This window comes from Melospiza georgiana, chromosome 3, assembly GCF_028018845.1.
Source record: "Melospiza georgiana isolate bMelGeo1 chromosome 3, bMelGeo1.pri, whole genome shotgun sequence".
In the NCBI taxonomy this organism is placed as follows: domain Eukaryota; kingdom Metazoa; phylum Chordata; class Aves; order Passeriformes; family Passerellidae; genus Melospiza; species Melospiza georgiana.
Window position 1 is genome coordinate 68,038,637 of NC_080432.1, and position 25,176 is coordinate 68,063,812.

The 25,176-nt window shown below is 41.8% G+C and overlaps 1 protein-coding gene across 1 annotated transcript; it reads right to left on the bottom strand.

Annotated features, from left to right (window-relative positions):
* Nucleotides 1–455: 455 nt before the first annotated feature.
* Nucleotides 456–24,649, bottom strand: OPRM1 (opioid receptor mu 1). Its single transcript, XM_058020038.1, has 4 exons — nucleotides 24,267–24,649; nucleotides 10,187–10,539; nucleotides 8,724–9,244; nucleotides 456–2,932 (listed from the first exon to the last, which is right to left on the bottom strand). Exons 1-4 carry the CDS (start codon nucleotides 24,578–24,580, stop codon nucleotides 2,894–2,896), a joined length of 1,227 nt encoding a protein of 408 aa, XP_057876021.1. The 5' UTR covers nucleotides 24,581–24,649; the 3' UTR covers nucleotides 456–2,893.
* Nucleotides 24,650–25,176: the final 527 nt, after the last annotated feature.

Genomic DNA, 25,176 nt, shown 5'->3' on the forward strand with positions numbered 1-25,176 from the left:
TGTCTGGGAGCATCATGGAACTCCTAGATGTTATGTCAAGGCACACAGGGAACAGGGAGGTGATTTGGGACAGCCTGTATGGCTTCAACAAGGGCAAATCCTGCCTGACCAGCCTTGTGGCCTTCTATGGTGGAGTGACCACATCAGTGCGATTAGAGAAGGGCCTTGGGTGCCATCTATCTGGACATAGGTAAGACTTTTGACATGGGTCCCACAATGTCCCTCTCTCTAAATTGGGCACACATGGCTTTGATGGGTGCACTGTTCAACAGATGAGAAACTGCTTGGACAGCCATACCCAGAGAGCAGTGGTCTAAGGCTCAGTGCCCAGATGGACATCGGTGACAAATGGTCTCCCTCAGGGGTTTGTTTGGGATCAGTGCTATTCAATGTTTTCACCACAAGCATGGACAATGGGGTTGAGCGCAAATCCACAAGAAACAGAGATATTTTTATTAAAGGTTTACAATGCAGATACAGAAGTTGTGTAATAATATGCTACCTACTGCAAAGCACTACCAATGAACATTCAAGCCTTATGGAAAAAAAGACATTTTTCTTACTTTTTGCCAGTGCTCTGCTAATAAAATTTACTTCCTCATATCCTTAAGCCATCAAGGGTACAACATTATTACTGCTAAATATATTTACAGTCAGGTTTCTCAATTTTTGGATTGCAGAAACAGAAAATGTCCTTAAAAATATTTGGCTATCTGCTGGCAAGTCACAGTATTTTGCCTGTGCTTCATGCAAAGTAAAGAAGAAATAATGGTTTCAATTAATTATGTAAATTTTGTGAAAGCTGAACTTTTGACTGCCCACAAAACTATGCTCTGAAGTTTACTTAAACACGTTTTTGGTCTATCAGTTTAGACTTTTCAAATATTCATTCAATTTTTTAAAATTTTTTGATTGTTGTATGTGAGCATGTCAGACTGCTCTGAATCCATCAGGTAGAAATGATGTCATAGGATGTTACTGCATTTAAATCTAGTGAATTCTATGCTGATTTTGTTATTTAAATAATACTGCTGTGTGGTGCAAAACAAGGTATTGACTTATTCTAAGTGCCTATCCTATGTTGTTTAAAAATTAGATGCAAAACCCCTTAGAATGGTGATGACTCTGGTTTAAACTTTAATGATGGCTATGAGGTGATACAGCTAAACTAACACAAAATTAAACATAAATTCATATGACCACACAGTTGAATTTTCAACAGAAAGAGAAAAAAATTAAGGCACTTCTGTTATATCTAGCTTCATATTCTGCTGATATATAGGCTACATATTTAGCTGCAACACAGTGATGAAACTCAAATAATCCTTTAATTTACAACTTGCAAGGATTTGGTCTTCAATCTTTATTATGCAGTCTATGGCAGAAACAAACAATTTCACATTATAACCTTATATTTACACAGACTTTAACAATGAAAATAAGAAATATATTTTGGCTGCAGAATGAAACAAACAAACAAACAAAAAAAACCCCTGTTTCATATAGTTGTATTTCAGAATACATTTAAATTCATCAAAGTACAATTTTCCTCCAGTTAACTACTGATGATTTATTTACAGAGCAAGTAACAAACAATGTCTAGAAAATACCATTGAACCACAAGTTATCTACATGGATATTTCTAATCTTCATAATAGAAAACAGCTAAGAAGGCATTTGCTGCAGCACATTGTTTCTTCCTGAAATCTTAATGTGTTTTAGCAGCTAATACAAAATGCAGATGCAGACTGTATCATGTTAATTAGAAAAGCAAACATACTGTGGGTTTGGTTAAGAAAAAGTAGATGTCTATTTTAAAATTGGTTTTAAAATTTCTTTTTTAAAAAAGGTCTAATGCATTAACTGCTCCAAGTACTTCACATAAGGGCTGTTGTTTACTTACAAAGTGAAAATGCTGCTGACAGAGCAGCTGAAATTTGAGAAACTACTTGAAAGAGAAGACATCATCAGCCTGTGCAAGCTGTGACAGGCTTACAGCTGCAGTTTTATTCCCAAAGAAATTTATGTTAATCTATGCTATTTTGGGGATCATTTGAGAATCAATAACAATGTAGAGTATTTCCGTTTACTCCTATCTTTTAGAAAAAGTGATAGCTCATTGTTTTGACTTTAAAGTGTTTTTTTTTTTTTAATTTATGCGAAATAGAAGGAGAAGATGAAGCTTGGAGGCTTTTTTGGGGTTTTTTAAATCTTGTTTTGGTTGTTTTGGTTTGCTTTTTTTTTTGTTTTTTTTTTGTTTATTTTTTTTTATTTTTTAAGGGATCACTGAAAAAAAATTTTCCTTTGAAACTGCAAAACATGCAACCCTTGCAAGAGAAGACCTCTTGAACTAAAAATGTGTTGTTCTACATGACCTCATGAGACTTCAGCACGTAAATAACCTGCACAGAAAACACCTCTACAAATAAATTTTAAGAGTAAATAGAGTGTACCCAACATTATTACAACTTCATATCCCATTATTTTCCATCCTCAAAAGCTCACCTTATTTTTCAAACTATGGTTGTCTAGCCTTTGAGTTTTTGTTTCCAACCTGTTTTAACACCACTGTAACTTACCAAGAGCATGTCAGGTTGCTACAGGCACAGTAGCTTTGTTTTAGACTAATGTATGTGCTCCTGGTAAACAGGAATGCTTTGAGCACTGGATTCTGGAAAGGCCCCCACATCTCCTGGCTCTGCTCGCTGTTACATTTCATGCTTCTGTTAAGTGCAATGCAGATGTGCTGCAGAAGCAATTTTTGACAGACTGGAAAAGCAGGCACTTTCCTCTGTGGTATTTTATTTTTTGAGGGAAAGCAAATCCTACATGTTCCCACTAGCACACTGTGGCAGTGGCAACTGCTCTGAGAGCCATGCAGCAGGAGACCCTGTCACGGCAGTGGAGTAGTTTCAGCTTCTTGAAGTTCCAACTGAAAGGAAAGAAATTGCAAATACAATGAACAATTGCTTGATATCTTCCCACCCACAAGTCTGTGTGTGTGTGTGTGTGTGTGTGTGTGTGTGTGTGTGTGTATTTTTTTAGGAGGAATTTATTTCTCATTTGCAGCTACTGTTCTGATGTATAAAGCTGAGCACATAGCCCAGAGTAAGGCAAGGCTATGCTTTTGTCTGAAGCAACAGAGGAAATGATCACAAAGAAACATTAGTAGGTCTGAAATTTGAATTAGAATATACTTTATATCAAGCCATTTGTTCTCTTTCTAGGGTGGAACTCTCTATGAATTTCATGAGCACAGAAAAATTTCACTCCCTCTCTGTATTCTTTCTGTAGCTGTTATAGGGGAATTCGTGCTTTAGTTGAACACATTCTGTGTTCATATCAGAACAATGTCTAACTTTTGGATTTTCAGTTATAGTCTAGTTTAAATTCTGTGTGAGGTGGGCCTACATCAGCAAACAAACCCAACAATCCCTCAGCCCTGCATGCCCACAGTCTCCAGGCTGAGTCCTACTTGCATGCAGGCACAGCAGCACTACAGATGTTTTCACCAAGAAAACCTGCTTGCTGCATAGCACATCCTGAAAGGCTGCAGCCCCTTTTTGCTCAGCAAATTTTGTACAAGAACCTGCTGAGAGCTGAGTGGGACACACTGCAAATCAAGGGTTTATGGAATGGCATAGACACGGATGGAGCCTGGAGATTCACAAAGAGCCCATGTCAACGCATGTCGGCTACAAAAGAAAGCCCAGTTTTAAGGATCTATTACAGATGTTTCATAGATGTCACTCTCTCGCCAGAGATTCACCAGATGTCACTATCTTGCTTTTACGAAACTGGTACTTTAAAATTATTATTGAAATACAATATAATTCACAAAGGAGAAATATTAACTTTCTAAAAACACACAGGAAGGCCATTGTCTGTTCGTACAGATAGATGTGAATCTGCCAAGAAGCTGCCCAACTTTTTTCATGTTTCTGCAACAGGAATCACCAGCATTCCTCACGTTTGTTCACAGTGGGTTGTTTAGCACAAGGAAAATTAAGAAGTAAGAAAACACTTATTTCATTCATTTAATCAAAGTGAAACTAGCTTTCAATTTTTCCTTGTTTTAACTTGATACTTTTTCTTGAATCCAATATCCTTTTGATTTCTACATGTGGCTGCCAACCCAGGCAGTAAAGGCAAAGCTTTCAGGGCTGAGCCTTTTGTTGTTGAACATATCTGAGGCTTCATTTTCAGCATATGGGGAGGACTTACAGTTTCCATTAGGGCATTTAAATTTATTTCAGTAGTTGACAAAAAAGCATCAGAAGCTAAAATTGAAAAGAAGAGTTACACACTAAATTGTCCCAAAGATGTGCCTATACATAATTTCCTTAATTGCTTGGATGCATTCAGGTGAAGCTGCTATAAAAGCAGCTATAAAAATGGGTCAAAAAGAAACTAATCACTGAAACAAATTAAATTTCTCAGATTTCTATAATTATTAATAATCCAGTTCCCTAATTATTTAGGATTTTTAATTGTTAACACATAGATCCTAGCAAAAACTCAGTTTTCAGGGGAAAATAACTATCAATTGATTTTAAATTCAAGAAATTAAACCTTCTTTTATCTCAGAGATAAACTGATGCAGAGTCTCTGAGCATTTGAAGTAAAAGCCATTTCAATACACTTGCCAAGATTTTGATATGAGTCAGTTAATGTCAACAACATCAAAAACCCCCAGCCATTTGCAAAGGCTTCTATTTGGGCTTCCATTCCCCTCCCCTGCCAATACTTGGTCATAGAGAAAAGTTCAAAGAAAGCAGTTTTGCTTTTCAAGCATTTTTTCCCCCCAGGATTCCATCACTCCTTCTCTATGCAAATGCACTTATAAGATTGCATAAACCCTCCTGAAAACTATAAGCACTTAATCTAAACCTTTTTGGCAATGCCAAGGAGCCACAGAGTAGGCCCAAGGCCACTTTATTAACTCAGAATAATATGAATACTTATGATTCCTGTTGGTGCTTTTGAACTGGTAGAAGACACCGTTGTTCCTTCCAACAACTTAAATACTTAAAAGTGTCAACTCTAAATGCTTTTAAATGCTTTAAGAGTGTTAGGCTGTATGTGATTGAGCCTTGCAGCTCTCATTTAGCAGCAGAAAAGAATTTTTACTTGGCAAAAAAGCAACTTGTAGAACATCTGTTTCTTAGAAAATTGTATGAAATGTGCCAAGTACTACAGAGCCTTGCAATTAGAATTCATGCCAAATGCTCTCCAAGGCCTTGTCTACACAAGAAAGAGCTTGTCAGTATACCTCAATCAACAGGAACACAAACTAACTTTCTTTCACAGAAAGCACTTACCTGTAAAAAGAATACCCTGTCTATAGAATTTACAGAATCTCACTGTCTGAGCAAATATTGGTTTGTCTGGGGGTTTATTTTCTTTTTTACTTTCTGAGAGCTAAAGCTTCATTCATTCTAGGGACTTTTGTGTTTAATAATATTAGGTATTACATTTTTAGTTGCTATTCCAGAGAATCTGTTTAGTGTAGATTAGTTCAACAATCTTGTCTCTCATTCTGATAAAAGCAGATATCAAAAATGTCCCTTACAGCAATGTTTGCAAGAGAAAAAAAAGATAAATTGACTTTAATATTAAGCTTTGAACATGGCTTGCTGTCAATGTATTCCACAGACACTGTGGAGAGTGGGAAAGATTGTACCAAACAGCTGCTGAGCTGAACTCCAGGGAGAAGGCCCAGGTCAGCATTCAGGGAGCACATCTGGCATCAGCAGCTGCCAAAGCAAGGACTGCAGGGATGGTGGGGAGGGAATGGGAGTTGGCCACTTCAGAGTCTTTCAAATACCTGAACATGCAAAGTCCCATCCACCACCTGTGAGTGCCTGAGCTACCAAGGGCTGGCTTCTTCTCCCTGGCTCTGGGGAAAACTAATGATTAGTTGCTAGCAACAGCTACCAAAGCAGTCAGACAATTTCTTCCAGCTCTGCACACACCTTTTTTGTTCCATGCAGATTGGCTCTTTGCTTCAGTTTCCATCCTTACTGCCACACTTGGACCTCATTCCTTAGGTTTCTCTCTCTCCTCAACATTCTTCCTCTCAGCATCCCTTCAGCATTCTTCCCCTTCCCTTCAGCATCCTTCCCTTTCCTGCTCTTTACATATGCTTGATTTCTTCATAACTAATTTCATCACTATTCCCTGAAGAGAAAACAAACTCTAACCAGCAAAGAACCCAACTATAGGACTAGCTGTTGGGGAGGATGAAACAAGAAAGCCTTATAAATATGACTGCCTGGCAAAAGATTTTGAGAATATAGAAACTATAAGCGAGATTGAAATGAAAGCAACCTTTGAGATCCCTTAGCTGCTGAACAAAACAATGATGTGACCAGTTGAATGTAATCTCCCCTGGAGGAAACAATTCCCTCTGCAAGCAGGCAGGCCTAAGAGTCAGAGCAGGCCCTGCAGCTTGGCAGATGGGGCCCAAAGAGTAAGATTAAGGGTTTAAAATGTAAACATAGTATGGTAATGTTGTGATTCTTATAGGTTATATGGAAATGTTATAGGATATGCATGCTGTAGTAGATTGGTTAATGAGAATCTGAATATTCAACACAGAAGATGATTAAATGTATTGTAACAGGAACATCGCTCTCTTATCTCTCTTTTCTCTCTCTCTCTTAGTCTCGCTCTATCTCTTTTCGCGCTCTTCTTCGCGCCCTTTTCTCTCTTTGTCTCTTTGTCTTCTCCTCTGCACTCCTTCACCCCCTCCTTTCTACATGCTCTCACTTTAAGCCTCTCTTCTCTCGGGCCTGCTCCGAGCTGGGGCTGGCAGCTCCCAGCAGGGCCCTGCACCCACGCCCTTTGCAATAAACTGCAAGTTATACGACTTGGCTTCAAAGAGATCTCGTCTCCATCCCTCCCCCACGGCTCCTACAACGAGCTTCCTCCTTATTGCCACTCTCAAGATCACTTCACTTGCTTGCTCCATCCCTGCCCCAGCAGGCTGTCTCTCTTGGTGGTGTAGGCTGAAACATCTCTCTGGGAAACATCACCTTCTAATCTGTGCTCAGGCAAACAGATTTTATTCCACTCAGCCTCTAGGCAGTACCTAGTACACACTAATCTTTCCTATGGGTAGAAGTTTAGAAGGCTACAGCTCTCCTAGAAGTAATATAAAGATACACAACTAAATGTAGAAAATGGGTGCATACACACTGCACTCTTTAAAGCTGGAATTGTACCAGACAGAAATACAATCTTGCTGTCAGACACAAGCACAATATTGACTCCACTGAGGATTACAAATGCATTATTAACAGATGAATGTAGCAGTTTGCTACACCTAGTAAATACTACAATACATACATACATACATACATATATATGTGCACCTATGCCAAGTTTGGCGGTTCTGCCTCACCACCAGACTGAGCAGCTGCTGATTTCACAGGCCACAGTTTGGCATGGATGAGTCAGACATGGGTGAACAACACCAATTGTTGATGCTTAATAAAGCTTCTCGCTTTAGCCCTTCTCCCTTTAGACTTCCCTCCTCTTTTGTGGTGCAATTACTGTTTAGTCTCCTTGGAGATGGGAATTCTCTTATTTGGGCTATCTGGCAGCAGCTGAGTGTCAGGCAGGTAGCTGCTTTCACAAGAAGACCCGAGTTCTGCACCTGGAGGAGGCAGCCAGCTTGTGGCTGAAGTGGCAGCAGTGAGAAACTGTTGCATGAGCAACCTGAGTATATTGCTGAAAGGTGATACAGCAAGGAATGAAACAGGCTTATGCCTTTTGTTCTTATTTTTAAGGAATTACAGAGACAACTCTAACTTAGTTTAGTGCTTGCAATATGCTTGAGTTACTTTCATGAATGTTAAGATTTGCTTTCCTGTTTTGCTGAGAGATGAAGCTTGGAAAATCTCAAGACTAAGCACAGGACCATGGATATTGAACATGTACAAAACAGCTTATTTGCAAACATGATGCAAAAATATGCTGAATAAAAAAACCAGAAACAACTCTTGTCATCTGATGTGCCATAAAATCCCTACTTCTTAAAAGCTTTTTCTACATGGAAAAGGTATTTTCTTGGTATACCTGAAATGGCAAAATGGCACATTAATATTTAACATGTGTGTATATATTTTCATATCTATATATACATATATATACACATCTAACCCCACCTTATTCACCACATAATTATCTGACACAAGAACTGCATGTAGACAAGCCTTGGTCTACCCCTTGCATGATTTTCAGGACAAGCAAGGCCAGGTAGGCCTACTTTGTATACATCAATCAAAGTGAACATGCACAGTTTTTTATCTTTTTATTCACTTCACTGTTGCAATGGGAGAAGATGAGAGCTCTATATTCTGTCCCACTCCTGTCTCCATCAGCAGACAAGGAGTATGAACAGGAAAATCTGTTTTCCAACCTGTTGCAAACACCCTGCAAGTGAAACACTTTTTTTAATGTGCTTTGTACATGCATGCACGCTGAACCCAGTCACTCAAGGTACCCTTGGCTTCTGAGCAACAAGCAAGGCAGAGAACAACTTAGCACCATGCAGGACTGGGGTCTCTGTGTATGCATACACCAGTTTCAAACACAACTTTGAAAGTGTTCAGACCTTCCAAAAGCTACAAATCAGTGTAAGTGGTAACTTCAGAGCACATGTCATCTCCAAGCGGGTGGCCTGGATCCAGAGATGACATCTCCACTGCTAGTCATACCTGGTGGTTAGTCCTATCCACAGTGTTGGCAGTGGAAGCATGGTCGCGAGTGTTTTGTCGGACTCGGGTGGAGTTTTGCTGCTCAATGGTTGAGGAGGTGGGGATGCAGAACTCTCTGAAACACCTTTTGAAATTCTCATCTAGAAACGCATAAAGGACCGGATTAAGGCAGCTATTTGTATACCCTAGAGCAATACAGAAGTGCCAGGAGACAGTCTGGAAAGTAGTTTCTGGGATGTTGACCAGGGCTTTAATGATAACGTAAATGTGGATGGGAGTCCAGCAGACAATGAACACTGCCACCACCACAAGAACCATCCTGGTGATTCTCCTCAGGTTCCTGTCCTTCTCTTTGGAGCCGGACAACATGCGGACGCTCTTCAGGCGTAAAATCATCAGCCCGTAACACACCGTAATGATCAGCACCGGCATGATGAAGGCAAAGATGAACACACAGATTTTCAGGAGGTTCTCCCAGTACCAAGCAGGGTGGGAGAATGTAAGGGTGCAGTCAATTGAGCCTGAGGAAAAGGAAAACAGCAGAGAAGAACATTCAGGTCAGTTTTTCATTTGCTTTTATTTAATCCTTCATTTAATTAAATATCGTAGGCAAATATATGAAGACTTTACACCTAAGCAAACGTGTAAAATGAAGCAATCTGTGACCTGTCATTTACACAAACATTGGTAGGATGGAGTGCATGAAGCTTGAGTTAGGAAAACAAAACCAAATTAACATGTTTTCTTTAGCACATTATGGCTTGGAATTTAATGGCTAATAAACAAGGAAAAGAATTGAATTGTCACATATGCTTAAGCTTTGACTGATTTTCACTTTCAGTATAAAACATGGTGAAAAGAAAGATTGTTAAGCCACCATATATATGCTGAGAGTTTGTGCATTTCAGAGCAATGGGGAAGAGAATGCCATGACACTTGGTAACTATGCACTGTGGAGGGTCTGGATTTATGCTGACGTGCTGTCACTGCCCCTTTATGGAAGATCACGGAGCACCAGTGGTCCAGAATGTGCTCTCTGCTCTGTATCATGTCCTGCCAGGCAGAGAGTAACATATCTATGACTGTCAGCTTCCCAGAGGGAGTATCCTGGGTAAAGCACAGGCTCCTGTGCTGAAGGGCAGTGCAGAACTGCCCCACAGCAGAAGGCAGGCAGGCACAGATTGGCTTTTCCAAACACTGCAGTAACTGAGTGGGACTGCAAGACTTGCAAGAACCCACTGAAAGAGCTGGAGCTGCTTGTTGTAAAACACAGATCACATGTACTGCTTGTCCAGTCAACTACAGCCAGACGCAAAATTGTTGAAGGGGCTCATTTGCACTGATACTTCCTTTACACATGTTGGAGGTCAGAAGTTAATTCAACGCCTCTACAATACAGTGAAACAATGCAGATAAGAGTTGAAATGTAGAGTATTCAATTTAGGAATGAAAGCCAGACTTACCATGCCTGTATTTAGTAGTTGCCATGAACATAACTGGCAGGCCAATGGCAGAGGAAAGAATCCAGTTGCAGACATTGACAATTTTGGCATTTCGGGGGGTGCGGAAATCAAGGGCCTTAACGGGGTGGCAAACAGCCACGTAGCGATCCACACTCATGGTGCAGAGAGTGAAGATACTGGTGAACATATTGTAGTAGTCTATGGATATAACAATCTTACAGAGGATGGTACCGAATGGCCAGGTTCCCATCAAGTAATTCACGCTCTGGAATGGCAGAGTACTTGTTGCTAGGGCATCTGCCAATGCAAGATTGAAAATATAGATGTTGGTGGCAGTCTTCATTTTCGTGTACCTAGGAAAAAAAATTGGCAGAGCATGTGAGTGACCACAAATGACATTGTTAAATAAAACCAAATTCAGTGCATCATCTATAAAAAGCTTCTGTACAATAATGTGCTAGATACTGTCAAAGATCACATTTCCTGCTTTTAAAGAAATGACCACACTATGATTCACCTCCATGTTGGCGGTTCAGTGAGACATCAGCTAAAGGGCGTAAGGAAAAAAAGATTAATTTAACTTGTGCAGAAGAAAAAGATACAAATAGAAGAAACAATATTATAGATGCTAACAAATTGACAAGATGAAAAAAATTGTATGTTTTCAGATCAGATACTGTACTACATGGATAGATTTTCTGTACCTGCTGATGTCATGCCAAATATCAAAACTATGTTCTGTAGAAATAGAAAATTCATTCTAGGTTGTGAAGTAGTAATGATGTCATTTCAAATAAGCAGCACTTGAGATCCATTTTTTATGTGGATGCTGTACTTTTGCAGTGGTACAAAAAAAAAAAAATTCAATTTAAGTAATGTTCCCGGCCATGCTGCCCTGATCGCTGCTGAGGTTGCTGGGCCCTGTGGCTGCTTGGATTTTGGGGGGTCAGATGGCTTGCTCTTTTGATGAAACTTCCTTCCATTTCTGCAAAACTAATAAGAAGAGTATTTGATCAAATATTTTACAATTTATGGAGTGCTTTTCAAGAGGAATAGCTCATTTCAAAAGACTTGTCAGGGAACCTGCTAGGGAAAGCAAAATGTAAAATACATAATTTTGTGGGTTTTATCTCTCTGAGTTAGATTGCTTCAGAACATGAGTCAGTGGCAAAAAATCCCAATGAAAGGAATGTGTAGTGAATGTGCATTTGGAACTTTTCTTTGGTGGACTGTGCAAAAATGCAGACTTCATGTTGAATGGACCTAAAAAGCTTTTATGATGAACATTTGAAGTCATTGATGTTGGATTTATTCTCTCATTTTTAGCACTGAGCATGAGAAGGCACTTACAATCCTAATTTTTATTTAGGGTGGCTTTTAAAACAGATTTTCAAGAAGATAAAAATGCTATCTTGACTGCTGCCTTGAGAAAGTATGATCTGAATATTATACGTTGAAGTTGTAAATAAACTCCATATTCTGAAAGTCCTGTAAAAACTTTCCTTACTCCATTTATATCACAAGTTTGTAACTAACATAGGAGGAGGTAGATGCTGCAAGCATCTACAACTCTCTCTTCTGGAACTTGGGGAATATGTCCAGGATTGCAGTGTGGGAGAGGTACACAATAAAAGCTACAGCTCTAAAAACTGTTTGGAAGGAGAAGAAAATATTTCTCGGGCAATTTGCTGGAGAATCTTCCAGATGAGAATGAAAGCAGCAACATTTATATTCTGCTTTTAATATTATCCAGTACTAAGCTCTGTGGTTTATCAAAATGAGTATCTCTCCAAAGGTCTGAGATATCCAGGAGTAGCTGAAGGTTTGTCCAGAGCTGCCCTGAAGGTTTGGTTGTGTTGTGAGCAGACATATCCAGCTGGCTCCCACCTGATCTGCTCAGGCTGGGACAGCGACAGAGGGGCAGTGGCTCTCAAAGGTGATGAGGGTTCTGTGCCCTCACCTGGGCTGCTGATCCCTGCTCAGACCTTGGATGATTGCCTGCCTTCTTCACAGCTGGACAAGAAAGCCCACTTGGGAATGCTGCTCAGTGCTGCTGCCATCACACGTGATTCTGGGACAGGTCTGTCTGCAGAGCGCATCGTCAGGTAATAATGACAATGCTTTGTCAGCAGTATTTAAAGCCATTATGATTTAAAAGGAATGCTTGATACAGCAAAAAAAGCCCAAACCATCAACCAATATGTAAATGACTTTCAGGTTAGCATGACAGAGGATGGACAGAAAAACACTCTGAATAAACAGAATAAAGTTTCTTCGCTGGGCATGGGGCTTATCCCACTTAAATGCTACATATTTTTCAGTTTTGCAATCTAATTTTCATTGCCAGTTTAAGTTTAAAAGTTCTTGGACTTGCTTTATTTAATGGCCTCTATACACCATTTATGAAGGGTTTTGCTTGATGTACTCAGTAATCTTTGTACTTCTAATCATGCTGTTCTTACAATGAATAGAAGCAGAGCTCTTACAGTGATAGAAAGTATTTACCTCCACCTGCTGCCTAATCAACAAAAGCCTATTGAAATTTACAATATTCTTTTCAGTGAATTCTATGGGCATATCTCTGTATGAAATATTTAAAGATTTTATAAGGGCCTTATTTCTGCAAGGTACATTTTGAAAAACATGTATTTTTCTAAATTAGTAGATTATCAGTGTTCCCAGGATTATTTTTTTGGCATGAACAAATAAATACCAAAGCACTTGATTAAACATAATTTTAACAGCATGAAAAGTAACAGTCAGTCAAAATGAAGCTTTTCAAAGTCTTGAACTTAGCTGCTATTATACTTTTCGCTAAGGTATCAGTCTACCTATGTGAACAAGCAGAACAAATATTTCCATTATCCAGACACAGATGGTTATGTGATTCTACTTCTACAGTTGAGATGGACTTAGTAATACCAAAATTTATAAATGCAATATTTAAAGATACTGCTTTCACACTTTCATTCAAACTTACTAGAGAATCTAAAACTTAACAGACACGTAGAGAAAAAAATCTTAATTGTGAACTCATAAAAATCTGAATACTGATATTTAGATTACATTGAAATTTCAGCATCTAAAACATCAAGTCTGTTAAATTCTGCACAACACAGCAAGTTTGCAAGTGAAGACAGAAGTTAGTTTTGGGTGGCCTTACTTTTATTTTACAACTCTGCAAGGAAAAAAACTAATAGAATGTGATGAACTGGGGGCTTTTTGTGAATATTTAGTGCAATACTGCTCTTGGTATATATCCAAATCAATTATGCTCATTATAATACTGGCACCTACTAGTATACCCCTTCTAATTCCCCAGTGCAGGTTTTGTATTATAAAATATCTGTTCAAAAACTGTTGTTTTGCTGCTAATAGTAGATGATAAATCAGGTTTACAACAGTAAGAATACACTTTATGTCTGTCTAATTTTTTAGGGAAAGCTCAGCCTTGTCTTTATCTTCAATCCTACAAAGCTTTAAAGTAGACTTCAAGTTTGAAGACCTGAGATTTGCTTGGAATAAGTAAAAGCAATGGAGAAAAGAGTGAGAATTCAGCTCAGATAGTCACCATGTTCCTAGCATTCAAGGATTAATAGAAAGCCTTGAAATGGACCCCTCAACTGTCTGCCCACAGGCCACTTGTAGTTTGTAAACCAAATAAAACTTTCACCAGGTTAATCATTCACCAGACTAATCTCAGAGAGACTCTGGCTCCCAAGGGTAACAGCACCTTCCCTTCCACTTCTCATGCAACAGGAGAGATGTGAGCATGTTTGTGACTCTTATTTAAGCCTCACAGAGTTTTTATAGTGCTATTGTGGTCTATACAACTGATGTAGTCTTGTCCCTACTGCTCCCTAGTCAAGTGGTTTACATCCATGTGGATTGTTGAGACATCCTCTCCTCTGCCCCTCTGGATCAGATCAGATTTACAGCATCCTTGGACCACTGGGCTGGTGCAAAGAAGCTAGAGGGGTCCACATTTAGTTCAGTGTAATAAAGACTATTATTATTATTATTATTATTATTATTATTGATAATAATAATAATAACAAGACCACCACCAACAAAAATAATAAAGATAAGTTATTATTATATTGTTATACTAATTATTATTAATGATAATGATGCAGCTCAGAATAATACATAACATTACAAATTAATTTGAAGAATTTGCTCTCTGAATAACATCAATGAGGAGGAAAGCAGAAAGTCTTTTGCACTTAGGAAATGGAATGGGCTGGTCGATGACAGACTGGTAATAATTACTGTCAGCAGCACAAAGGCATGCAAGGTTTTGCCTACAGAATTCTAATTTGGAGACAAAGACTACTTCAAGATCTGTGTTGAAGTTCAGCACAAAATACATGAAAAACTGGACAAAAACACTGGAGATTCATGCAGAAAGCAGTCACTCTCAAGAATGGTTTGGCTGCTGAAAGAAACAACAGCCAACTGTTAGGTCTTGCATACAGACAACCTGGCATAACTCTTCCTGATGCTGGAGATTAGGTTAGCATTTCAAATTCATGTTCCTCTTGCATAAATGACTTGTTAAACAAATGAAGAATCATTATGTGCATACATTAGATTAGCTGAGGTTGTCTTGGGTGGCAAGATTAAAAACATGTGAAGTATGCCTAGTTGAATCAGTTTAATTTTTGTCCCCCATGACTGTTCCGGTGTACCTTGTATAATGCAACTCAAAAACAGTAGGAAAAAGGGATTTTTTTGGCATGTTTTCTTGAGGTATCAGGTACTTTCAATTTTTCTTGAGCCCTTAAAGCTTTGAACAAAGTCATGATCTACTCAAGGTGGTCTGTAAAAACCTGAAAAATTTTTCTGTCTGCCAATCCAGTTTTAATATTTAACACTGAAATGAAGTCTCTCAAGCCACATTCTGGAAAGTACCTTTGAGCTAAAGGGTCTCAAAAGGGACTTTACTGATGTCCATCTATTTTATTATCCTTTTCTTCCCACAGTAATGGGTCTCCATAGAGTGAAAGACCCATACTATATCTCAGCCACAGCTAAGACATGTGCTGTGGCAGGCTGTAACCTACTAAAAGTTTTGAAGTCATATATATTCTGGATAGGTCTGACCTTCCTGTCTGTGAGCACATGATTTAATTACCTTGAAAACTTAAGTCTTTGATTTTTCTATTAATGGGTACTTCGGAATGCTTTTTCCTTAAGCCATTTAATTTCATCTCTGGCTACAAGCATCATAAATTTGTGCACAACCCTGATAGGTTATTAGGCAGTAAGGCCACCCAGATTGGAAGTGCCATCCTGTGGTTAACAACCTCTGCATCCTTTTGATGAATATTCTACTAAGAGATCTTGTACAAGGCTGTAATTTCAACACAGTAAACCCTGAGGGAACCAAACCAACAACAAATTGAAAAACGAAACAAAGCCTTAAGAAGGTATAATAGAGCTGAAAGCATTCACACTTGGTTGCAATGAAATTGAGCAATTTGCACCACATTCACTTACTTCCTGCACCCATCCTGAGTTTGGGGGGTAAAGGCTGAAATGGGGGAGTGAGGAAGCTTTTGCTGCCTTTAAGAGAGACAGAAGCAGTTGCTGTTCCCTCCTGCTAAAGTCTTGCATCCTGACTCCCAGCACAGTGCTACCCATTCACTGCTGTGACCTGTCATGGTGGTTTAATTAGAGATGAAAAATACTAGGCATCACTTAGGTGTCAGGGCATGACATCCTGAGGGAGTGCAGTAGATCTAAGATCAAAGAGTTATTTGACATACTCAGTCATACTTCACACACATTGTTCTGGAGCAGCTTTCTCTCCTTCCTTCACTCACTGGCAAGGGCTGTCCATTTTCTGAAGGAGTCTGAGCATGTATGGGGTCAGTGTGGGCCTGAGCACAGGGCAGGAAACTGCTGCACTGTAGCTGCTTCAGTTGCTATCTCTTTTCTCCCTAGAAATTTGTTTTCCCACTGCTTTGTCACTTTATTCTAATCCATGGTACAACCGAGATTTGGCCAGAATGACACCAAAGTTTACTTCCCATGGGTTACCTTGTTAGCATCTCTGACTTCCCACCCAGCTTATTCCTTCCTCTCATCAGGACAGTGCCAAGGCAGGTGCAGATCCAGCAGTATTTGCTTACAGGATGCAGGAGAAACAAGCAGAGCACATCACCTCCTGGGAAGTAGCACAACTCATTTTTTCTGGTACTCAGAACCCATCAGGAATTTATCTCATACCTCAGCTTTGGGAGAGGGTGAGCTAAACAAGAGCCTTTTAGACAGAATCACCTTTAGTCTTCAGTGCCAGTCTTTTGGGAAATGATGCGGAGTTGTGAGGGCATCTGACTCATCCTGTTTTTCTGTGATGGACTTTGGACTAAAAATGACTTGCTGCTGTCTTTGTGGCTCTTCCCAATTTTATTTTTTTAGCAACTGAAAGGCATAACATAGAAGTTTTCTTTCTGCTATTTAGTTTAGGCCAGTGAGTTTAGTCCCTACACGGAGAAAATAAAACAAGCTTTCCCCAGACATGATAAAAAGCTACTTAATGATAAAAAACAAATGACAGTAATAAGTATGCTTCAGTGCACAAACAGTCATCTGTTGGTACACTTCCTTCCCTTCCAGCCTAGTTGAACAGGGGGAAAATTACCTGCCAATTATTTCAGAACTTAATCTGGCCTGTTTGTTAAACCACTTTTATTTGAGTCTCTGTTTGCCTGGGGCTGAGGCATATATGGGTCTCCAATAAAGGTCATTGCTTTCATGGTTATTGTGTAACATATCTCTATGAAATAAATCAATGGTGCTAAAAAGGCTAACTTCAATATATTTCCATTATCCAGCAGCAGGTGCTTATTGTTGAAGCTTTTGCTTTGCTAGGAAGACATATAAAGGAAAACTGTCAGTATATTCAATTTGACTTTTTCCCCTCTGCCTTCAGGGAAGTGTGATTGAGAGTAAAACTGCTGACTGCACCTCTGATAACAGATAATGTGGTGACATTTTCCTAGAGGGAATGAGTTATCAGCTACTTTGTCTGGTTTCCAGGTGCTGGGGCCTTACTCCTGATCTGTAGAATGATCACCTGAGATAAGGACTGTACATGAAATATCCCTGGGCAGCAGGGAAGCTGGCAGGCAAGCCTTTGAAGACAGTTTTAATGCTAGTAGATGTGAGACCCCTAAAGGTGTGGTAGGGAGCAGCAGGTAAGCAATGCCCCTGGTCAGAGGGCAGCAGGGAGGTGGCACGGGGCTGGAGGCCAGGCCATACACACACTGTACAGACCAAAGAACACCAGGTATACAAGGTATGGCCTCTTGCATGCAGGAGATCGGGATCATCTGCTGAAGCTGTGGACTGTGATCTGTAAAGGAGTGACAGAGGTGAGACAAAGGAATTAGAGAGAATAAACGTGGAGGAAGGCTTGCCTGTGATGTGGGGAGAAGGGGAAAGCAGGCAATGGTGGAAGCCGGCATGAGAGGAAGAAGGAGCACAGTTATGTGATATGTGAAAAGACCTGAAACCATGTATATAAGTACAAATCATCATATAAGCATAAATCATCATCTAAGTACTGAAATCATGGACTCAGTATGTACATGATCAGGATGAGATTGTGTCTGAAACTGTGGCTCTGAGGGAATTACAAACACCACAACCTTATGAGAGTGATTTGGGTAATTGGCTCCTTAGATGATTTTTCCATAGGGGCAGCACATCCCAGGGCTGAAGATCAGCACTGTGACAAGTGCTGCTCCCTGCCCCCCTTAAAATAGACTTCACTCAGTTGGAACTGCTCCACACAACACAAACAGGAGGAGATGTTCCATTTTACACAAACATTTTTGTTCTGAAGTTTTATTCTTGATCTGAGATACCAGATCTTATAGCTGATAATTGAACACTTCTCAGTAAGAAGGTGGAAAAAATCTATTTCATGTCCTTCACAGTTATTTGATTAGCTATGGTGCATCGTCATCTCTACCTTTTTTCATCATGTAAATTCAAAGGAAAATATAAATAAAATTTAGAAGTGTTTAACATTAAATGAATGAATGAGAATGCTTATCACAGCTTGCCTAAGCTGTGGAACTCCTTGATAGTGAACATCATTAAAAGCCCACTTCCAAAAAGGACTAGAGGTCTTTGAAAGATAATTATAATATTCCCACTTTCAACACCATAAATCCAAACTGCATGACATAAACCAAAGAAGACAAAGATGGTTATAAAAAGAGCTTTCTTTGAGATTATCTTGAGCACAACAATTCAGAAAATAGTTGCTTTTGGATTTTTAAAAAATATAGTTACAAGAGTGGATTTGTATTTTGAAGAGAATTATCAAGCACTGAAAACTTGTTTCCACTTAGAATCATAACGAAAATAAATAATTTTTTGAAAATGTCTGTTAATGAAGATCTCTACAACAACCATCTTATAACACCTAAGCTTAAAAATAACCAAACTGAAATCCATAAAAATGCTTCATGTTTGTTTTGAAGCAATTTTGTTTAGTAGTGGCAGTCTTTGTGACCTTCTTCCAATCTTATTTTTGATCCTCATTTTTTCAGGGAATACTGCATGTTAGAAATGTCCACAAAAAGCTACTGAATAAATGCTGATGCAAACTGCATCTCAGAAAATCTCTGCAGTCTAAAAGTCTATTAGAAGGATACTCACACAGTTTTGCCCCTATTTTTTTTCCACTCTGTGACTAAACACCAGCTGCTGGCTATGGCTAGAAAAGAGGCTAGTGAGCTAAATTATGATTCTGTGACATTTGGACTTGCACCATGCTATGTTTGGTATTTTTGTAAATATGTCACCTTTTGATCTAGAAAAGTTATAAAAGCTTATCCACAAGTGTTCAGCAAAAGTTGTGCTCTATGGTTTGGGAAAACACTGTAAATTAAAATGAAATAAAGCAGTACTTCAGGATTATGTTAGCTACATAGCTCATTAGTCACTAGCTTGCTAGTAATTATGTAATGTAAGCTATATGTGCATACAGTATTTTCTACCCCTACTGAAGCCTTGAAAAAATGGTAACTTTTGATTACTTTTATAAAGAAATTAAAAAAAAAAAAAAAAAAAGAGGAAGTGTTTAACACTATTTTTTCATGGGAGCCATTACCATAATGTCACTCCAGGAAAAGTACAGTGGGATCAAACAGCTTTTTACAGGCAAACAGAGTGAGAGGGGTTGTTTCCTGCTCAGCACTGCCTGGTGGCAGGCACTGGCAGAGCCAGAGGGTCTGTGCACCTGGGCCTGGCACACTGTCCTGTGTGCAGGGCTTCACTGGGACTGGGGCCAGGCACAGGCTCTGGAGATGAGTCTGGGGCTGCAGAGCTCTCACTCATCCCTCAGGCGTCTCTGCTTCCTCACTGAGATGGGTGTTACCGCCAGGCTGCAGCCTCATGTGTTTTTGGTCAAATTTTCATCATGTCTGTAAAAACATAATTAAAAAAAAATATAAAGGTATACATTCCATTTTATCTGTCTGCTTTCCTTCATCTTGGGGGAGGGAGGGGAGCTGCTTGCTAGTTAAACATTTACCCACTAGCAAAGCTTGGTAAACTCTGTCACAAACAGTATGCAAACAGGGACACCTGCCTTTCTGTAAGGCAGGATGCTGAGGGTCAGCCCCTTGCTATGCTGCTGATTTAATTCAGCTCCTCTGCTGCTCCTGCCCAAGAGTGCTCCCTCAGTTGTGTCCCCAGGTCTCCTCTGGCTGGTGCTGTGAGCTGTATTAATTCATAATTGACATGACTGGATAAGGCTGCTGAGGCTTTCAGCTCTTAGCACGGGGGCGGAATCTTTGCAGTCAGTGGAAGAGGCAGGACACCCACACAAGCAATGCTGTGCAAATGCAGAGAGGTTCACGAGGCTGTGGACAGGAAAGAAAAGCAGGAATTTTATGCACTTCTTGGTTACTAAGCTCCCTGATCCGTGCTGCTACAAAGGATGCTGAAGGTCACCTTACATACAACATCCATGACACCATGTCACCTTGCAAGGAACATATTTTTTAGAAACACTTGTTTTACTTCACTCACTTTCAAGCTTGAGATAATTTCCAGTTTTTTTTTTTTTCTCTAAAAGGAGTCCACACATCTGTGCACATGTGTGAGAATATTTATTTCTCTGGTGCTATCAATTATTTCTACAACTGAAATTTAAACTCTGCCTGTTCTACTTAACAAAACAGTTTTTCTGAATTGTGAGTGAACTCGGCTGAACCAGAGTTTTTAGTGCTGCACAGTCTATCCAGACTAGATGATGCTTCAGCCACAGCTCTTTTTTTTCAAAACACTATTAAGAGGCTGTTTTGAGACACACAGATTTCTCTTAATTTCAGAGAGAGTATTTCTTCAACTTCTTTCCCTGTTTGCCTTTTCTTTTTCCTTAAAGCAGTATAATAATTTACTCAATAAAAAAAGAGATTTCCTTCCCGTACAAAGGATTGCAGAGAACCTGACACCTGTTTGTTTATGGTATGTGAAAAATTTATAGCAAAACAAATGAGGAATCACTCTGAACTTGAGTGACTTCAGTGGCTGTTGGTGGAATTACATTTCTCCCAGAGCATTTGGATTGAGGAGGACTGGGGCCTCTGTGAGCTATTCCTCTCTTCCAGACCTGCAGTGCTTAAGATTTTCATCTAGGCTCTATTGCAGCTTTCTTGCCTTAATCACAAGGCATATTGTTATTTCTGCTCTAATTGTGAGAAATAACACACATTCTCATTGAGTTGGTGAGACTAATATCTCACCAACTCAATGAGAAAGCCAGAAAAGCCTTTGGATTACTGTGTAAACTAATTCAATGCCATATGTTACTAATTGCACGCTGTCTTCTTGTACTCCACAGCAGGTAGAAGTAGCATTTGCTGTTGATATAGCCATAATTGTATTGTATGACATTGTATTCATATTAGTAATTTACACTTACACAAAGCACATGAGGAAAACAGATGATAAAAATTATCTATAGATTTTTTCAGATTACAGGAAATTCATGACTAGCAGTAAAGCCTATTAAACTACTGCTGCTGTCACTTAAAGGCATTTTTTGTACTTGAGAAAGGGAACACTTCAGTGATAGTAAAAGGAGGTTAAGCCTCACATACTACATATAAAACATCTAAATATTAATTCAAGGATGAAAGCATTGAGCTGAATAGGAACCATCTGGAAGGATGAGGAGAGTGGATGAAAATACATTAATTATTATGTAATGTGTATAAATTGGAAAACTTGGAATGCATTTGGTCAGTCTGGTTTGCAAGAAGAGCCTTCTTTTCACATTGATAATCACAATACATTTCTAACCCCTCCTTGGACATATCTGCTTTCTGACCTCTGTCTGTCCCAGCAGAGATAGCAGAGCGGCATTGTCCATGATAAGGATAGTTCCCTGCCAGGTCAGCACTCGCACAACTCTGGCTCCAAACCCCTGGATTGGCCTCATGTGGAAAAATTTTAAGAGTAATAATGTTTATAAGAATGATATAATTATTTTAAAACTATTTCCAAAGAAACCAAGCATGAGATGACAGCATGCAGTACACTCGATCTGAAGTCACTGCTGCTTTCACTGGGGCTGGACTCTGAAAGGTGAGTAGGACAGTTTCAAATATCTAAGCACCTACCTCCCAAGTCCTAGTATTTTCAAGACAAACTAGGTACCAATATTACTCAAAAATCTTATTTTTTAGTAGCCTCAATTCCTCTCACAATTAATTTGAAGTTCAATTTTGCTCTTCCTGAGCAGGCATGATGGGAAAGACAAATAAAGAAGGGGAGTTTTATATGATGACAAATTCAATCCAGTGAAACTTTGGCCTCTTACATGTAGTTGGATGCAGGGAGGCATGAACGTGAGCACATTTCATCATATTCCATGATCTGAAACACTTTCAAGCTAGTATAGCTTGCAGCAGGAACTAAATCACTAAGTTCCCTCTTGCTGACCAGATACACTACACGTGCAGAGAAGCACAGAAAGGGAATGTATTTTTATGCTGCTTAAACCACAGATGCTATTCAGGCATTAGCATATAAAGTCCTTGTCATCCCAACTGCTAAACAGCTGTGGTGCTAACTGGGAAGCAATTCTGTCATACCAAAAGCTGTTCTTGCACAGGAGATGTGGGGTTTGCCCTAAATTCCTGATGGTTTTGGACAAGCCACTTAATTTGTGTTTTCTTCTGTAAAATGAAAATATATATTTGCTTTCTCCGATTGCTTCTGGCTTTTGTTTGTAAGCTGCCATCTCAGGGAAAGATGCTTTCATTAGATAGGAATCTAAATACAAGTGCCTCATTAGATTTGGCTTTGTGGTGCAAGTGTAATTCAATTAATTACTGTAAGAAATATGAACCTAGTAAGGGTTATGCCCAGGATAATAAATACATAATTCCAGGGACAAGCTGCGGCATATTTCTCTGCTGACAGCTATCCTGTCTCTGTTACACTGCACATCTGCTTTTCCTCCCAGAGGAATGCATTCAACACTGCTACGGTGATTGCAGTCGTGCCCCCACTCAGAAGCCTTTCTGCAGATGTATCCTCACACAGACAGCTTGAGTTTCAGACTGACCAAAACCACAGGACAGAAGACAATCTCCCCAGCTCTGTGCATGCAGCCTCTAAAGCACAGTTAAACCACAAGGCTTCTGAACCGCTCTAGTCTGAACCACTGATGGGTATCACTTATGTTCCCGCTGGGTCCACCAGATGCACAGGCTTTGCAGGGACATCCCTAACACGCGCTGCATCCTCCGTCCTGTTGCAACACCCCACGGTGACCGCGACCCTCACCCCCGGCTTTCCACAGCTGGCACTGCTCGCTCTGCATCCATACACCACAAAGCCGCCCGCAGCCACTGGTTTGCCAGGGATGCCAAGAGACAGCCCGGCTCCTGCGGCCCCGACTCCTCGGGGAGCGCGGAGCTCAGAGGGAGAACGGACGCTACAGACGGCGGGGGGGGAATGGAAGTGATGGGGATGCCTCGATAGGAACGGAGCGCGCCCCGGGGCCACTCCTATCTCCCCCCTTAAAAGCGCCCGCTGGGCTCTCCAGGGCTCAATGGATGCTTGGTTTGGGAACGACGAGCAGCCACGAAGGGAGATGAGCTCGGCCGAGCCCGTCCTGTCAAGCCCCGCCGTCCCGCGGCTCCCGGGAGGTGGCAGTGTTCCCCCACGGAAGGCACCTAGCCGCCTGCCCAGCTCCGGGCCGGCAGGGGAGCCTCTCTCATCTCCCGCTCACTCGTTTTCCGCTCATTTACGGGCAATGGATTTATCGCGCGTGATCTGATCTGTAACAGCCCCACTGGGGGCTTTTTCTCTTGCGGGAGAGAAAGTTGCGAAGCGCCGCAGCACAGTCGGAACGCCGGGATTTCAGAAAGCCGTGGCGATCACGGCATACGTATTTATACACGTGTATACGCATGTATGTCTGTACACATGTATTTCAATATATGTACACAAATGTATTTCAATACACACATATAAATCTAGACATGAGGCAGAGGATCTCCAAACACGGCCACAGAGAAGCAGTGCCATTTACATTTGGTTCGTGCATTTGGGAGAGCTGGCTGGAAAGGCAGGTGGATGCGTACCGGCTATCCCTGTTACCACCCCGTATCCATGCACCAGCCCGTGCCCATACACGCTCACAGGCAGTGGCTACAGTCCCTTTAAATCCTCGCTCCTTAGGGGACAAGTCCGGGATTCAGGCCCCGTATGCCCGAGCCGCTCGCAGAGGTGGGCAGCTCGGAGGGTCCTTAGAACATCCTCGGACGCGCAGCGGTTTCTGACGGACCGGCCGCCCCTCACTGCTCCACCGCAAGTTTCTCTTCCCCCATCACCCGCTCCGGCTCTTTATCAAAAACCTCCTTCCCTTTCCCTTTCTTGCGCCCGTCCGCAACCCCAGTGCACCCCTTTACGGGCTGCCCGGCGGAGGGGGCCGCAGCATCCCCGCCGGGACACCGTCCCGCATCCCGGCTCCGGGCGGCGGGGTTCCGCCCCGACGGCAGCGGCCGTGGGCTGCGGGGCGGGGCAGGGCGGCACTCACCTGACGATGACATACATGACCAAGAAGTTGCCGAAAAGCCCCACGACGCAGACCACGGAGTAGAGGGCCATGATGGCGATGGCGGTGACCACGGAGGGGCCGCCGCCCGCGGGCGCGCAGGGCCCGCCGCCGCCCGCGCTGCCATTGCCATTGCCGCCGCAGGGCTCGGAGCGGTTCCAGCCCAGCGCCGCCGAGGCGTTGCCCCAGGCCGGGCAGGGCGGGCGGCAGGCGGAGGCGTTGGCGGCGAGCGGGACCTCCAGGGCTCCGGCGAGGAGCGGCGCGGACCCGTTTCCCAGCAGGTAGGCGACAGCCATGGCTGTCTGACAGCCACGGCCTCAGCGCGTTGCCCCGCTCGCTCCCCGCGCCCCAGGGACGCCCGGCGCGCCGCGCTGCTGCTGCTCCTGCCGCGGTCTCGGCCCGGCGACGGCACCCGCCCGCCCCGACGGCGCGCCCCGCCGCTGGCTGCGGGCACATGTGCGCGGCGGGCGGGGCGGGCCGGGAGGAGGGGCCGTGTCCGCAGGAGCGGCGGGAGCCGCCTCCCGCACCCGCCGCCCGCCGCCCGCACCCGCCGCCGCTCCTCCCCGGCCCGCGGGACGCGGTGGCGGCCGCCCCCAGCGGCGAGCGGGGCGCACCTGCGGGGGGCAGCGGGCGGCGCGCCGGAGGTGTTCGCTTCCCCTGCGGGTGGCACTTGGAGGCAAAGCGCTTAAAGTGTTCCTTTGCCCAGCGCCACAGGCATCGGTGGCAAACATCGGAAAGAGAGAAGCGGGGGAAACTGACTTGGCGAGATAAAGGCCGGCGCACAGAGAGGAGATCAGTGATTATCGTCTTGGCAAAACGATGTCCTCAGTGATTATAGAGATAACAGAACCTTGTTAAAAGGTGACGAACTTTCGGGCAACACTTCGCAGGG